This window comes from Haliotis asinina, chromosome 7, assembly GCF_037392515.1.
Source record: "Haliotis asinina isolate JCU_RB_2024 chromosome 7, JCU_Hal_asi_v2, whole genome shotgun sequence".
Lineage (NCBI taxonomy): Eukaryota > Metazoa > Mollusca > Gastropoda > Lepetellida > Haliotidae > Haliotis > Haliotis asinina.
In genome coordinates, this window is record NC_090286.1 from 45,823,821 (window position 1) to 45,841,522 (window position 17,702).

General features: G+C 37.9%; 1 protein-coding gene across 4 annotated transcripts; it reads left to right on the plus strand.

The window, feature by feature from the left end:
• Nucleotides 1–356: 356 nt before the first annotated feature.
• On the plus strand, nt 357–11,148 carry LOC137290466 (N-acetyltransferase ESCO2-like). Of its 4 annotated transcripts, none has more exons than XM_067821414.1 (10): nt 357–497; nt 928–1,002; nt 1,517–2,857; nt 4,995–5,088; nt 5,534–5,665; nt 6,009–6,104; nt 8,016–8,093; nt 8,658–8,723; nt 9,715–9,890; nt 10,492–11,148. In XM_067821414.1, exons 2-10 carry the CDS (start codon nt 944–946, stop codon nt 10,619–10,621), a joined length of 2,172 nt encoding a protein of 723 aa, XP_067677515.1. In that variant the 5' UTR covers nt 357–497; nt 928–943; the 3' UTR covers nt 10,622–11,148. The 4 variants fall into 4 exon arrangements, with proteins under 4 accessions (XP_067677515.1, XP_067677516.1, XP_067677517.1 ...); XM_067821415.1 differs by having other exon boundaries at nt 414–514; XM_067821416.1 differs by having other exon boundaries at nt 427–494.
• The last annotated feature ends 6,554 nt before the right edge of the window (nt 11,149–17,702 follow it).

Here is a 17,702-nt window from a genome sequence, read left to right on the forward strand (position 1 = left end):
CTTTTAAAAAAATCCAAACTTAAAAGACTGCCGTTAAATTGGATAATATTCTTGTCACCCTCGAAACGATTCCTATAACCTTTTCTGGAAGTTATCTACTTTAATGTAACCTTATATAAAAATAAATTAGTTCAGTGCAGATTGAGGAAGGAAATTAGGATATAGTTGTTTCGCACCCCATGTCCGGTAAGACGTGTAGTAAATATTTTACGTGTGCTTCTCTTTTGCAAACCTGTGTTATGTAAACTTGGTATATGAATAGCGACCGCGCAGTCTACCAATAGTACCAGTTCATTAACAAGGATTTCACAAATTAGAGTTATCTTTCTTGGTTGATTTTCGGTAAGCGTCTGTTCATTGGTCAATTATTTGCTGAGTAAGGGCTACTGAACCAATCAACAGTTATTTGCGGGAAAACTGAAGGTCTTACTGTCAGGGCGCCAAATACATTTTGGCGGAGTTTGGCAACATCTCTCGTGACATATGAGTTTGTGGTGGTAACATTTACTTAAATGTATAATGCTTTTTTCCTGAGTACACCAGCGTCATTTCAATGTGGACGTTTGAATGTTTTGATCAACTTATGATGCACTCTATCGATATTTTCATTTAATATAACGTCGATAAACGAGTGTTCGCCCCATTCGTTTTGACTAAGAGCCATTTGCAATTTGTCGAGCGATGTTTTATTTAAATATCTTTGACATATAAGTATGTATGTGTACAGCTGTTCGAAACTTCCGTTTGTTGCAATTCAACAACGAACGACTGATAGATGTACCGTTTTGTTCATTCACTGACAGAAAAACAACGTAAATGTCGCATTTGGCAAACATTTGATGTACCTATTTACTTTCTCAGCAATCGTATTTGCTTGTTGGTATTCAGTATAAACTCACAACTTGCTCATAATTGTTTCACTTTTAGAGGACTGCCACAAGTGATGGCTACGTACAGCATGAGAAGGAAAAGGAAATTGCAGCCCTCTCCTGATAAAAAGAAGTATGAGTTATTTTTATTTTTTTTACATTATTGGTGTGAGTGGAGTTTATTACCGCAAATTAAATCACCTTAAGCCAATTATTTTTTACTTAATGTTTATGGATATGCATGAAAGAAACTAAAAGTCGAAATAACACTGTGTACATGTCCAGGAGTTATCAATACCCATTTTTTTAGGCTTTTGTTTATTGCTTGCCTGCATGACCTTTACTCATGTTAGTGAGTATTGCAAGAAGATTGCTTGTCTCACTATTTACAGATGAAAGTTAATGTCAAATTTGAATAAACACATGAAACAAAACGTTATTAACACATCATAGTCTCTGGTGTGCAATAAGGAGACGTGTGATGTCTCTACTATTATCTTTTATGCACACAAACATATTTTCTATTTACTGAACAGGGATGAATTCACTTCACATTGTTTTCTGTAGATCCTCACTTTGAACATCATTGTAACTACAAAATAGATATTTTTGCTTCAGGTTGATAACAAATAGAATTTTGCTTCCAGGACTGACATTACTTCTCCAAGGAAGAGACCCAGGACTAAATCAGTTGAACCTTCAGCTGCTTCTCCCATCAAAAGCCCATTCTCTAATGCTGACGATGACACCCCAGTGTTTGCAACTAATTCTTTTTATGGATCCAGACGCAAGGTCACAGGAAGTTCTTCCTCCTCAGTGTCCAGTCCTGTCGTGGTGCTCAGTCCCCTCACAGAAAAGAAACTGGCAAATATTAGAAATACTAAGAGACTCCAAAACAAATGGAAAGATGGCCAGACTAGTTCTGAAAATGGCAGCCCAAACTCCCAAGGCAGTGGCTGCACCAGACGATCCCGGCGTAATAGAGGTGATAATGACAATGGAAAGAGTTCTGTTATTAAAACTAATCCAGTTCAAGATAAAGAGACTCCATTGAAAGGAAGGAGGAGAAAGATTACAGTTACTAAAAATGCAAAAGGTTCCCTGACACCAGCCCTGAAAAAAGTTGATCATGAAGATTCTGAAAACACCCCTCGTAAACTAAAGAGTTCGAATAAGACTTGTAAGAGTTCAGGAAAGAAATTTTTCAGAACCAAATCTCCAGCAAATGCTGACAAAATGGTTGGGAGTATTGTTGTCAGGAAAGGGTTCAATTTAAAGTTTGTTCCCAAAAGACTGAGTGGGAACCTTTGGGAAAGGTCAACAAAATCCAAGAGTGCTAAAAAGGAAAAGAAGACCCCTAACAGTAAATACCCAAAATTGAAAATGAAATCCAGCAAAACTCTGAAAGATGCTTTTCTGTGGGAGAGTGAACCAAGCAGTGGAGACAACACAGACATTTCAACATCTGGAAAGAGTATGTCGAAACCTTTTGTGATGACTAGGAAAGTTTCAGACTCACCTAGAACAAATGAGAAGAAAGTTTTCAAAAGCCATGTGAAGCTCCAAAACTGCATGCAGTCAAAATCCAAAGGACAGAGTGAGATAATTTCCAGAAACGTTAACAGTGACAAACAAAGTGTGTTAAAGACGAGCAAAATCGAAAACAGTTTTGTGGATGTAAACAAATGTGATGTTGAGACTGATAGAGGATCACTAGGTTCTGTTGACTCTTTCCTGGAGAGCTCCCCGACAAGTGTGTCATTAATCAGTGAACCTTTGAACTCGAGGAAAACTGAATCTTTGTCAGGATCACATGACCTGTTTGGTTTTGACAGTCTCATGGGTGACGACATTGAGGCGTCACGACCACCGTCTGTGTACTCCGATAAGTCAGCTACACCTACCAAAGATGTCAGTACAGAAGAGAAGAAATATTTCTCAATCTTTGATCCCAAGAAGAAAAGGCAAGTGTCACAATCCAATTCAAGGTAAGGATTTTCTTTGCTATTGTAAACATTTGAAAAGTTTGAGGAACATCATGGAAATTATCACAACATACTTTCAGAATATGTTATCTCTTCCACAACAACATTAGAATCTTATGTCGAAACGTCTCCTGCACAGAAGAAAGGAGGTGTATATCTTCAAAAATGTCCAGATTCTTCATCCCCTCAACATGCTCAAAGAAGTTTCTCACATTTGTAGACAACATTTCAAGACATTTTAGCATTGCTTTTATCTGTTTATTGGTGGAACAGGGCTCAGGTGTTCATATGGCTAAACTTGTGTGGGATCTGCAAAGCTATGCACTTCAAGGATTAGAATTTTGCTGTGTCTTATGAGGTTCTGAATCTGTGAATCTACCAGGTATGCACTCAGTGTTTGCAATACTTTAATTTGCCACGCCTAACGAAATCCGCAGGCCGATTTTGTCAAACCAATGAAAACAAAATAGACTACACTTTATACACAGTTTCAGACTGTTTCTGCAAAATCAGTTAGTGAAGCCTATGGTGCAGTGAGAAGTTTTTTGTTAAAGACTGGTGTTGACATTCCTTGGCAGAAAGTGCGGAAATACCGGAAAATGAAACTGTAAGTGATTGTACCGTGATGGATCATGAATGATTCCCGAATGTTAATAAAGGGGAAAAAACAAGATTTCAGCTGCAAAAAAAGACAGATAATTTACTGAAGGCCACGAGGGCCAGCAAATATTTGAAACTGTCATCCTGATACAATAACATATGGCGTTGGGTCTCCTGGCCATTGATTATTTCTAACGTTGTATGCAATCATATTGTGGCTTGAGCTAGCAAAGGATGTTTATTCGTGTTATTTTTACTTAATCCCTGTTTGGTGTGTATATCTGTTCTGTGCTGTAGTATTTTACTCGTGCATTACAACAGTATAAGTACCTACATCAAAATGTTAATATAAAATATAATTAAAGAAGTTGTTGTCCATATATAAATTTATATAGCTAAAGTATAACAAAGTTCATTTTGAATGGAATGTCAATGACAAGTCTTAATCAAGGAGAATTTACTTTGATTTAAACAAGGCTATCCACTGCCATATATGAATTCTATAATGTACCAGTGAACATGATGAAGAAGACAGGTGTAGGCTAGTCAATAAATGTTTCTGACGTTAATTATGGTAATGATCAGGGAATGATTTTCAAGTCTCTCTTACCGCCAAGACAGTCGTAAGTCAATGTTATTGTTACTGTATGGCACTTATGATTGTCTTAGTGATAGAGAGCTTTGAAAAATCTATGCCCAGAGTTAGAGAGGTTCACCATAGGTCTGTAGTCCACACTCAGTGATGAAGAGGTATAGACTTACAATTGTCAAGTAATTTCTGAATGTATAATTTTGATAACAACACTTAACTTTATGTGTGATATAAATTGGAAAGTTGCCCCAGTTAGATGGGCTTTCTTTTTCAACCTGAAAAAACTGGTCTTGCCTCATTTTGGCCAATAGCTTTATGGTACTGGCTGGGTGAAATGGAAAATAATATGACTCAGGAAGTATGATTCAAACTACCATGCAGGGGTATACAAATGTACATTACGTAATGTGTAAATTTACTGTAATCTAGACAAGCTAGACCAGGCTTTCAAAAATATTTTGAAGAGTCCTGACTTCAAGAAAGTATCTAATTTTCCACTTGCCCTGATTTTATGACACAACGCATGACTTTAATGTTTACTGGACTATTTATGGAAGAGTGATAATTTCACACACCAGCTCTACCCTATTATTACTGCAAACTTTAATAGCTTCATTATGATGCAGATATGAAATGAAATCCAAGATTATTTACACTTGCAGTTAGAAATCATAAGTTATCGAGTAGTCCATGGACAAGGAAGATACCATTTGCCCAAAACGAAAACTGACTTGACCAGGGCAACATGCGATGGGATTTCTTAACCCCTGTTGACCATTGCAACATTGGCTTCAGACTCTTTTTGCATTATTAATTTTATGATGTTACACAGGATGAATTTGTAACTTATGCTGTATTAACGATCAGATGTTTCGGGTTGGGTAAACAGGTGTTGCTGCTACTGTAATCATGGCTTAGTCATTTAAACTTATCCTTCTGAAATTTCAGCCCACTGTCACGGAGGTCCCTGCGGTCATCACCACGAATTTCACCAGGCTTCAAAATCACCAAGGACACAGATGGGATGGAACAAATGATTATTGTAAGACTTGACAGGCATTATGTTTCCATAGTGATATTTATAGAAATACTTGCTACCTGCAGAACTATCTAAATACTACCCATGTCTGTGGTGTAACAAATGACTTTTTTGGATCACACTTTCTTAGTGAAGAAATATCTGTTCTCCCAGTTATTTATGGGTACCAGGTGGGATTGCATAGTGACTTTAAACCATGTTCTGATGTCGGTCCTCTCAGGCAGTTTGAGTTGTTTACTACCAAGATAATGTCGAAAGAAAATCAAGTACGCACTGTTCCTCTAGTGGGTGATAATAACAGTGCTTAGGGTATGCCTCAGATCCATTTATGCTTCTTATCCTTCCAGATTGATTTTGGTCATACTATAAGACATGTTAATACATACTTTGGAACTTTGCAATGATTTGTTGCATTTAAGGTCTTTGTTGTTAAATGTTACTGTTGTAGGATGCTGGTCAGAAGAAGATCGGTGCCATCCAGTGCAAGACCTGCAACATGCTGTACAACCAGGGAGATCCCAGTGATGAGGCAGACCACGCTAAGATACACCTGACGTTCATAAGTGCCCTCAGCTTTCCAGTGAGTTCTGATGAACATCATTAGTGATGAAGTGTATGGGAGACTATATTGTCAACATAGTCGTAATATCTTGTTTAAATTTGATTTTGCTCAACTATTCCTGCAGTCTGGTATTACAGGACTTGCAATAGGTAGTGAGGCTTGCTCATACACATACATAGATGTAAATGGATTCGAAGGTATATATTAGAATACTGTCAGTTTGCTTTTTAACATTGTTGGAATTCTAATATCATGATATCAAAGCAATTGAATATTTTGTATTTCTATTGAAATAAATTTGAAGGCAGCTACCAGAGATGGCCTGAATGTATTACATCTTGTAATTCTGTTGATTTGTCAGGGATGGAAGAAAGAACGGGTTGTGCAGGAGTTCCCAGATGATGGTGGAAGGATTATTGTTGTCCTGTCACAAGATCCCAAGTATGCAACAAAGAAGGTATGTTACTACCATGTCTTTTTCCTCTCGGTCTCTAATCTGTGGTGATTGCAGTTGGAGTAGGTCCCCAACAAACAATGCTTGTTAGGATTCTGGGTTATGTTCAAGTGTCTCACATCTGATTGGACGCTCAAACGTTACTTGACGTAACAAATTATACTGACACTTAGTTTAGTCAGACTGGTCATAAGGTCAGTCTGACATGGTTGATGGTGTGTTTTCATACCATTACTGAGTGGAATGTTCTCACATTACTGATCACTGGATTGTCTGGTCCACTCCCAAGTATTTATACGATGACATCTTGCTGGAATATTGATGAGTGTGGCAATGAACAATGGACAAAAAATCCATCTGTCTCTAAGTCACAAGTCTAAAAACATAATACTTGTAATTCACGGTACCTCTGTATTCTGCAGATATTGCTGGTTTCAAAATTAGCCTGAGACTTGTACTTCTGCAGTTGTAGAGGTTAGGACTACTACTGTTTATCACAGGTAGCTGCTATGAAGCAAATCAGATGTTTTATGTCTGTCTGGAGCATAGATTATTAACAACCCAACCTCATTATGCAATTACAGAAACTCCAAACAATTCAAAATGCTGCTGCCCGTACTGTATGTCTAAAATCCAAGCGAGATCACATCACTTCATCACTCATTTTCCTACACTGGCTTCGTGTTATTAGTGTTAGGTACCATGTGAACTTCAAAATATTGTGTCTTGTATATAAATGTCTCCATGGTCAAGCTCCAGAGTACCTATCCGAACTTCTTACACTATACACCCCTGCAAGATGTCTCAAATCCCAGAATCACCATTTACTTACAGTCCCCAAAGTCAAACTTGTCTCCTATGGTCAGAGGACCTTTTCCTATGCCGCTGCATTGATTTGGAATTCACTGCCTGCTCTCATCAAATGTGCTGAATCATTGAACTCTTTCAAGTCCCTTCTGAAAACCCATTACTTCTCCATAGCCTTCTCTTAGATCTATCTTCCTTTTTTTTTTAATTCTAACTATTAGTAACGTAATGTATATGTTAAATATACATTCACCTTCTTTGTAGCGCCTTGAGCGAGTATCGAATGCACGGATACAGGCACAGTTACAAATACCCACTATTATTATTATTTTACTTATTATAAGAGTCAGACATAATGGGGTGGTCAGGCTCTCACTGAGTCACAGGCTTGGTTGACACTATAAGTTGTCACATTGTGTCGAGGGCTCGGGCACGGGGAATACAACCTTACTCGGGACTGATAAAACCCTGTATTTCCCTCGACACGATGTGATAACGCATTTATCTAGCTGAATGTTTTCACTAAATCAAAACAAAACAACATGCATTGAATTGACTTGCTGCCACGTTGACACCAGCTGATCGTTTGACCTCAGTGCACCGCACGTTACTAAAGGCTTGTCGATGCATGCTTTTCTCACTTCGTGTCGTCACCGAAGTGTAGCGAGGTGATATGACTTTCGTAGCAGGAGTACACGACTTTTATACTCCTGATCGTGATGGATGTACATAGTAATTTATCAGAGTCACATGGACCAATCAAAACTCAACATTCTTACATGAGGCTAGATAAATATTGGTGTACCCCAGTTGTATAGTTGGATGCTAATACTGTTGATCCTTTGATTGTCTGGTCCAGACTCAAATATTTACAGCCCATCTCACTATAGCTGGAATATTGTTAAGTCGGGCATAATATAACAAACAAACAAGTCCTAGATTGTTGAAAGTATAAAAGTCATTGCTCACCCAGTTCATTAGCTTATGCGTAATTCCTGCTGTATGAAATGTGTTTGGAGAAAGATAAAGGACTGATATTTCTGTAGATTGAATCAGTTTAATGTTACGGTGAAATGCTTACAACATTTACCATTTGTTTACCAACAGGTGGAGGAAATCAACAGGGTGATGAGCATGGACCTTGGCTTCCCAGAACACACAGTGTGGTACAAACCACACCTTAAGGTAATGCCTCCAGCAATACATACAGTGTCCTACTTACACACAGAGAACCCGAATCATTTGTTAATAGGTTATTTTTATCTTCATAAACAGTTTGTGGTAAAAATAGCACTTTCACTTTGTTTTTCTTGTTTGTTAAAGCATGTATTTAACTTATTATTTATCTGTTTGTGTATAAGTTTGCTAGAACACTAATTTATTTATATTTTTATATGTATTATGTCAACGCCGTAATATTAAGTCAACATGAAATATGCAGGGTAGCGAATGCTGTGTGGTTGTATTTTATTGTACTTTTGCAGAAAGCGTTTTGGCTTAAATTACCTCCCTTTGTCCATGGAACAGCTATGCTGGTGTTTTTTTGTTTGTTTGGTTGGTGTTTTTTGTTTTGTTTTTTTTGGCAAAGACTGAAGTTTTGTTGCTAAATTGCATGGGCAAATTAGAAACATTCCTGCCTACTTATTTTAGTATAGCATACTTGTATTATCTTCATCGGGTATATTTTATGTGTTCACTGGGTGGGTAAGTTTTACTGGTTGCCATAAGTTTGACCCCCTTATGTCACAGGTGTTTCTGTACGTTTCTGATGAGAAGGAAGTGCAAGGGTGTGTAGTGGCAGAGTCCATTACAGAGGTGAGTACTGGCTTTCAACAGATTCCTTATGTTAGAATCTTCAGACGAGCTTCCTGTAAAAACTGATGATTGTCTAATGACTTTGGCTTGAAATGTTGTCATCAAGGATGTTGTAACACATATAATGTCAAAACAGGAAAGGCACAAAGAATTTCTAACTCTTTGCTCTACTGCTTATTACATATAGTGGTTTGGTGATTATAGAAGTCCATCATGTATTGAAATTATTATGTCCTGATATAATGTCCCTGCATCCCTTGGACTATTGGTGCATCCATGATTATTAACAGAATAACAGGAGCTGTTCAACAGCCAGCTTATGTTGGTTCAGCAACCCATGCTTGCCATAAAAGGCGACAGTACTTGTAAGAGGCAACTAACGGAATCGGGTGGTCAGACTCGGTGACTTGGTTGACACATGTCATCGGTTCCCAATTGTGCAGATAGATGCTCGTGTTATTGATCACTAGATTGTCTGGTGCAGACTCTATTTACAGACAATCTTCCATACAGGTGGAATATTGCTGAGAGCGACGTAAAACTGAACTCACTCACTCCTAGCTCGTTATGAATAACGCAACATTCCTAATGGCTTCTGGATAATATGTGTCTTCGCTACAATATCTATTCTTTGTTCAATATGATTTTCTAAATATATTGTTCTGGCTTGTGATTCACCCACAAAAAGGAAGCATGTCAACATCTGAAATATATGTTCTTTGTCATAATACAACTGAAGTTTATAGACCACTACTATTGATATTGTACTTATTTCTAAAAAGTCACAATATGGCTGAAAAAGAGTTTAAACTAATTCACTTTTTCCTGGAAAAAACTCTTTGAAATTTACAACAAATAAGTCTTCTTGAAGTAGAACTATGAGTTCAGACTAGTGAACATGGTTTCATGAATGGTCACCTGTTGCCAGGATGTGTTACTAATGAAATGAGTGATGTATTCTAGTAAATACAAATGATAATGTTTGTGTCAGGGTTACCGAGTGATTCCGGAGAGCCAGGGAGGAAGTCAGGTGATCTCCCAGCGGACCGGGAGGCCCTGGTGTTGCGAGACAGAACCGGAACCTGCCTTGGTTGGCATCAGCAGGCTGTGGGTGTGCAACTTGTACCGACGGAAAGGCATCGCCTCTCGACTTGTCAACACTGTCAGGTCAGTAGTGGTAGTCTGGTTGTTTGTAACAAAAATGTCCAAATGTGGATTGACAGTCTAAAAGTTATTGGACCTCCCTGATTGGTTTAGAGATGCTACCCTCACTGATTTTATCATTGTTGTTACAAATCTTTAGCCTCAAATGATACGATTGCTCATAGGAGTCCTACAGTTGCAGTGGGAATTTGAAGGAAATTCTTTAACCTTTGGATTAATAGACAACATTTTCATTGATTAACTACATTTTCTGGGAGGGGAGGGGAGGGGAAAGCGGGGTTGGGGAGGCAGAGAGACAAGAAGCACTGCAACGTGATAATGTGGAAATCTGGTGTTGGAGGTATGTGAAATTAGAGCTTCACTCCTGATTAGTGTCATATTATCTTTCTCAGAATCCATCCTCATTTCAAGTGTTTCGTTGACTGCTAATTTTATTGTCAAACAACGATTTCTGTTCCTTGAAACTACTACTTACAACACTTTGGCGTTGGTATCTTTAGGACGAGTGTGAGTAGAGAACTAGCTTAGAAATTTTACTTGTTGCGTGTTTGTCACTGGACCATTGCATCATATTGTTATACTATGGTTATTCTTTCTTTTGCAGACAAGTATTCGAGCATGGTGTTCTTATTGATAAAGATGAAGTTGCCTTCTCTGACCCAACAGCCGATGGTAAACAGTTTGCAACAAAATACAGTGGCACGCCAGCCTTCCTGGTATACAAGTATATGTAGTGGCCTAGTGATGCCATGGTTAATTGAAGACATCATCTATCTAGTATGATAGTGGACTATCATCTTAGGTTACCATGGTTATGGGAAACAACCATTATTTTGCTTTAGCATGGATATGGAGGACTATAATGTTGTGCTACCTTAGTTACAGAGAACCATTATCTTATGTTACCATGGTTACAGTGTACCGTTACATTATGTTACAATGGTTGTAGTGGACCAGGTTTATCATGTTGTTTTTTTTCCTGTGTACCCATTTCAGTTGTGCATTCTTGTCAGTCTGTCCTAAACTAAAGACTTCATATTCATTCTTGTCTGAATTGGCATTGTTCTGACATGAAGTGTGAGCATCTTGTGGAGTACATAGTTAGACTATTGAGTTCAGATTTTTTTATTTATCATTTTGCATTGACAGAGATCATGTTCACTGGGATAGATTCAAGAGAAAGAAATCTAGCTGCAATTTTGGTTCATCCAGTGTTGAAAGAATTTGACCTTTGTAACCTTGAATAAACATCAGTCCTCAAGCTCTGTTTGTCTGTTGAAAGCTAATTGTGATTTGATAATAGACATCATGAAGCTGAATTGTGAAAATCATGTATTGAAAGTTCTGCCTGTTTTTTAAGTGGAGATGTATTCCAGATTTCAAAAATGATGCCCAAAAAATCAAGCGAACCAGATGACTTGGCTTGCTACTGTACAGACACAAAACTGTAAAACACACGCAGACACAAGGACAGACATGTGCGCATACATTTGATATTATCTACTTCTGTTTGGGTGGGAATAGATGGGAGCAACGTCAGTGGCTTCAATTATTTGGTGAATTGCTAACCGGTTAAACTGTTCGTCATGGATAAACTTGTGTTTCAAGCTTCTAACATTTAGTTTGTTCATAATATATATATATATCATGATGCTTGTGATTTTCTGTACATTTCATTTGAGTTAGTGAGTGAATGAATGGATATAGCTTTACCTTGTGCCAGCAATTGTCCCGCTATTCGCAGCAATTACATTTCAGTTTAGGACACGCCACTACAGATGATGAAATAATGATGTTACACAGCAAGGGTGGCTGGATGATCAGTAACCTCATGCTTTTTCTGAAGTGCTGTGAGTTCCCCTTTTAGTTTATCTGTTTGTGTATTTTCTTCTTTTTTCATGCTTGTAAAAGCGTCATAGGGTTCTGTTTTATTTTTTAAGTCTGTATCTAGAGCTACTCTGCCTTGGTTCTTGACCGTGTTGGTGAGGATTCAGCTCAGTCAATGCAAGCACATTATTTCAACCAATTATGTTAATTATTTGTTCTATCCTCAAGACTCAAGATTGAGAACTGGATGGCTTAGTTTTTGCATTACCCACCAGCCATGACAATTGACCAAAGAATGGTGAAAATACTCTAAAATCTTAACTGGCTCTTCATTCTCCTCCCCCTGCCCCCCTTGCCCTCACTCATTCCCCCTCTCTGTCTCTTCTCCCTTCCTTTCTCTCACTCTCTCCTTTCTCCCCTTTCCTTTCCTTCCCACCTACCTGCCACCGCCCCCTGCACCCCCCCAAAATGAAAATTTGAAAAACGAATCAACTTGTCTTACTACCATCCTGACAGTATTTACCTTTATCCAGTTGTCTGAAACTGGGATATTATGAATGATGGATGTAACTAAACAAAACCAACCCTGAAAATTAAATGTCTATATGATATTCATGTACATGAAAATGTACAGTGACAAGCGTCTTTGACCAGTATCAAATGGTCTTTCTAAAATATTTTCTCCTTGTTCCCTTGTTTCTGGATTAGCTCATACTTCTCTCTTTTTGAATTATGACACTGAAAGTAGTGATTCCTGTGTATATATGGTTCAGTTTCATGTATTTAATCTGTGATGGTCATGTGTAATACAACATCTGTATCAGCATTCCTATATCCTGTGTGGATATTGTTGTGTAGTACTTTTGTTTCTAGTCATGCACTCTTCTTATTTTCAAAAAATGGCACACTGAAGAATACTTGTTTGGTTAAGACACGTCAGTTATGAGGGATGCTGCGGTAGCTCAGTGGTTAAGGCATTCATGCTGAATACCTGGGTTTGATTCCCCACATGCTGAATACCTGGGTTTGATTCCCCACATGGGCACTGCGATATTGCTGGAATATTGCTAAAAGCAGCTTAAAACCATATTCATGTCAAGCATAAAAAAGGATTGTTCATGAGATATATCTTAATCATGGTACCTTATACTTAAACTATTTACTCCTAAAAACGTTAATTTGAAGCTAGTGACCTATTTGTTTTTGTGTTTTTCAGCTCAAAGTAAGCCTTTAGGTTTTCTGTTTCGTTTGTCCATCATGATTTAAATTTGTTAATCAAAATGGAAGGAATGTATTAACATTTTCTCTGCTGTTTTATTGTGTTTGTAACGCAAGTGTTTAGGAATCTTAAAGACCTGGATAACTTATTTCATTTGCAGCCAACAGCATTCTTAGGCCATTGTCACTGGACATTATATTTTATCCATATGATAGAGTCCTATCATCATCAGTGGGGACTTCCTTTAAATAATTACTTTAGCCTTAAAAAAATTCTCAAAATGGATATGAGAATATTATAAAACCTTAATATTTAAGATCTTAGTGTTATTATTCCACTTTCCTACAAATGAAGCTTATGCTGTCTGAGTTTCGTCTTATGCCAGATAAGCATAATCAGTTAGGGAGACCTCTTATCAGTCCCTCCTGGATTCCGCGATTCTGCGGTTGGAGAAAAAATCGCGGAATTTACCTTGCCCTGCAGAAAAACGTCTGGTCTGCGGAAAACACATTTTTTTTGCAGAATCCTTGCAGAATTTGCTGCTTTTGTGCCACGGAATTTGCTTATTTTAAAACCTGTGTGAAAACTGACTCAGCTGAAATGAAAAGTAGAGTTAATGTCAAAAGTAGAATTGGTTACACACAAAAAGGAATGGCACATTTATTGTGATATCATTTTCAAAATAGTCATGATTAAAGATGCTTTATTAATAAAGCAAGTTTTAGGCATCTTTCAACTCGTATTAGATGACTTTGACACTGCAATTACATTCTCAAAATTGATCATTTTGTAAATTGAAATTATTTCAGATTTCTTTTAGGTATAAAATTGTTGTTTGCAAGAAACTGGAACTTGTTCGTCTGCATCAAAGTTACAACTGAGAGGAGAGAAAAAATTTTCAGCAAGTATTTTTCTCAAACACAGAAAAGGGTGTGGGTGCTTTGTCGTCAAACTCAAGATGTGATGTGTACTGTCAACTAAACTTTATATCTGTGTTTGAGTTTGAGAATTAAACCATGAAGGTCTGTAAAATGTTTTTGTTGTTTTTTTCTAAATATTGTAAACGCAGAATATTGAAAAATGGAGTGCAGTATTTGCTTAAATTTGCTGCGGAATTCTGAAAATTTTGGCGTGGAATCCAGGAGGGACTGTCTTATTTACACAGCTTTCCAATTTCCATAATTTTGTCTAGGACCTTTTTTATGTATTACATTTATATCCATTTTTTTGTATCAAAATGTATAAAGTCATGGAAAGATGACATAAATAGCAAATTACACCAATTATTATTATTCCATATTTCTAGGATGCCTCTTTGATTGATGAAAGTTCAAGAAATAGTGGGTTTTTTAGCTTGTTAGGTGTGGGGTTGAGTAACATGCTGTTCATAAAATGGAGAATATCACCCAAATGTTTACTGATATCAATTATATCAACATGTGTTGATGAAGGTACAAATATCCAAGTTAATGAGTGTTAATATAATTGCTATCAGTAGAAATAAGGATGAGATTCTGTTATTAAAATCACTCCTCATAAGTTTTCAATATAAAATGTACATCTGAACTCAGTACTTTAACACTTGCAGTGCAGTGGCGTCAGTGTGAGTCATGGAATTGACTGTATGAGGGCATTGTACAAAATCTACTATCAAAACAGTGTCTCCCTGGAGATATTGTCTGATCTCACTCAAGCAATATCTCCAATGGAACACAGCTGTGGATGATAAAATGTAATTCAAAGTGTGAGATGTTGTGCGTGTGTTGCTCCTGATATCAATCACAAATTTGCATTTTTTTTTAGGCTAAATGAAAAAGTGAAATGTTTCATGTGTATCGGCATGTCACTTTTATTTGTAACATTCTTTTATTGCCATTCAAAAAAATAATTTTGACTTGGCTGCATCCCAATCATCCATTTGTGCACGAAAACAATTAGTGTTAGAACTAGTGTGACCGAATCTACAACTTATTAACATGAGCTAAACTTTACAAGCTGTATTTCTGAGAGAGAGAGAGAGAAAACCAAAATGTTTTCCTCCCTTTTCTGTCAAAAATAAAACAAAAGTCTGACTGTCCTCGTCACTTGTGCCTGAGAAATGTTTCATATATTACTTTTCATAATGCAGCCTTGCTCAGGACATTACATTATCAGTACCAGCGTGGATATTGCACACATCATTACTTAATGAAAGTGGGTGGGGCTTTGTTAACAGTATCTATCTACTATGCTACTTTTACCAATATCTAAAGAACAAATGTCGTTTGTGTCCTTAGTGATGAATATACTAAAGTAGTGCAGAGTTGTGTCCCTTATCATGATATAGTGCTTATTGGTGTAATTAAGAAATTTCACTCTTTCATAATATAATGATCATTGTGGGTCTATTCAGTAAACCAAATCACAGAGAAGAAATATCCAGAAGGTTGAATGACCTAAAAGAAAGTAATGTTTTGTTTCTTAATATGTTGTTATTAAGATGGTTTGCTAATTGTCAGTGGAATTAAAATGTAAGCTAGTTAAAAGCACATTGTTCACTATTTACTGTGGTTTTACTTAGTGTAACTTTATAATTACATTGGAAGTAAATACCTTTGAATTCATGAAGTTGGATTTAATTAGATCTTATAGCTATTAAAGGGTGATGTTAAGCATGGATATGTGTTCTTCTCTGTTGTTGTAGCAGGTAGTGATTAGGGATTATATGTTGGCAGGGATGATCCAGTTCTCAAAGTTCAGGAATTTGCTGCATTAGTTGGCCAGGACTTACTGATTCCCTCTGTTGATATGTTGGGATTGTCAGCACCAAACCTTTGAGGGATGTTGCCATGTGGCAGAAGACTAGCACATGCAACACTTCCCTTCCTGTCGCGGGAGAGGATAGGAAAGTAGTACTGGGTCTCCTTTCACAAAGCACTAAGGTGATTGTAAGTCACTGAGGTAGCCTTGGTGCAATGTTAAAAATTTGTTAAGGTTAACATCTGTAGTGATTGCCTTGTGAAATGAGCTGTTCAATAGTGTCAAGCCGAACGTTGCTCACCTATAAGAGGTGTCTTCACATTTGAACGTCATACCTGCCAGAAGTCCCTAGTCTGTCTCACAGTCCTTGAACAGCATTATTTTCCCTACTGCCTAGCCATCCCTGCAATGCTGACGCCCAGAATGAAGCAAGTTTAGATCCCAAATCTTTGGTTTTCCTGGGGCTCCTTTCCAAATTAAATGGCTTTGTTACTATCAACATTATGTATATTCAGAGACTTAAACATTAGTCTTAAGAAGTCCCTTGCGTGGTGCTTTCTGGAGCCCCATCAGAACTGCTCTGATTAAGATCTCTGGCCTGCTCGCAAACAACATACTCAAATGACCAAATGGTGAATGTCGTAGATCTGCGTCACATTAATCTGTCGCTCCTTTCACCGCTTGAATTTGGATGGAAAAGCGAGTATTCGGTCCCAAGGGACTCTGATAATTCCTGGGCGATGGCGTAGCCTAGTGGTTAAAGCCATCGCTCGTCACGACCAAGACCTGGACTCGATTCCCCGCATGGGTACAATGTCTGAAGCCCTTTTCTTTGCTAAAAGCAGCGTAAAACCAAACTCAGAATATATACCTAAATAGCAACCTGTGCTGGAACTGAGGGCGTCAAATGGATATGTCGAATTTTCGTCATCGTTCCGACTCCTATTATGGGCGCTAGCTCATAATATCAACCGCTCGATTGCCTGGTTCTGTGTGTGGCAGTCTTTGGTGGAATGTTGCAAGGTTAAACAAAAACCCGAAGAGGGCAGGTTGGTTTCAATACTTTTGATGAACGAAGATAAAAAAAACCCAATTCTTTTCATTTTGAAGAGAGAAACACAACTGGAATATTACCACATTTGTTACTGTTACTGTGTGACGCCAGGTAAAACCCTATCTTGTTACTGATGATGTTACTCTACTCCGGCTTAACGACAATCTTCACGAGGGCAGAGGGCGGATTAAGAAAGGTGTAATATAGCACGATACCACAAGTACCTTCGAAACTGGCTAATGCGTGACTATAGACCCTGTAAAATGTATAGTTTCAGTTGGTTTAACCTTGAGAATATACTTTAGCAATTTCGAATTTTTAGCCAGATTGACCTTCCTTGTTGGTATACTGGGAAAAGGCAGGATTGGTTGGCTCGGAGCCGGTATTATCTGTCTGAGAGTTGTTGATATTCATGAGTACATGTGGGATGGGGCTAACGCAGGCAACCAGGCATAAGCATACAGTGAAACGTGCATGAGTATGTATGTGATGAACCAGGGGCGGAGGGGCGGTTGGGCGGTTGGGTGGCGTAGTGGTTAAACCGTTCACTCACCACGCTGAATTTCCACGGTTCGATTTCCTACATTGCATTGGTATAATGTTTGAAGCCCATTTCAGGTTCCCTTGCCCTGACATTGCTGGAATATTGCTGAACGAGGCGTAAATCTGAACTCACTTTCAAGGTGCGGCACAAATGTCTGACGTGTTATACACCACAATTATATCAGTCTCATTCGTGATATGAACAATACTTAATTAGATTTCACTTTGACTTCATGACAAATGTAATCATGTCTGTACTACTCGTTAAAGAATTTGTAATCACTAACTGTAAATGTTATCGACGCTGGATGACATGAGTTAGGCTTTACGCCACTTCGAACTTAACGTTACCTTAGTGTGTTCTCTCCTCCCACCCCCCAAATCATATCACCATTTGTCACGCTTATTGCCTTGCTAAGCCTTTGCCTGTGTT

Bases quoted from the DNA above. Each gene is read 5' to 3' on its own strand.
- LOC137290466 (XM_067821414.1), top strand. From the start codon at position 944: ATGGCTACGTACAGCATGAGAAGGAAAAGGAAATTGCAGCCCTCTCCT. The intron at 6,105-8,015 runs GTATGTTACTAC...GTTTACCAACAG, and splicing joins CCAAGTATGCAACAAAGAAG to GTGGAGGAAATCAACAGGGT. The intron at 8,094-8,657 runs GTAATGCCTCCA...CTTATGTCACAG, and splicing joins GGTACAAACCACACCTTAAG to GTGTTTCTGTACGTTTCTGA.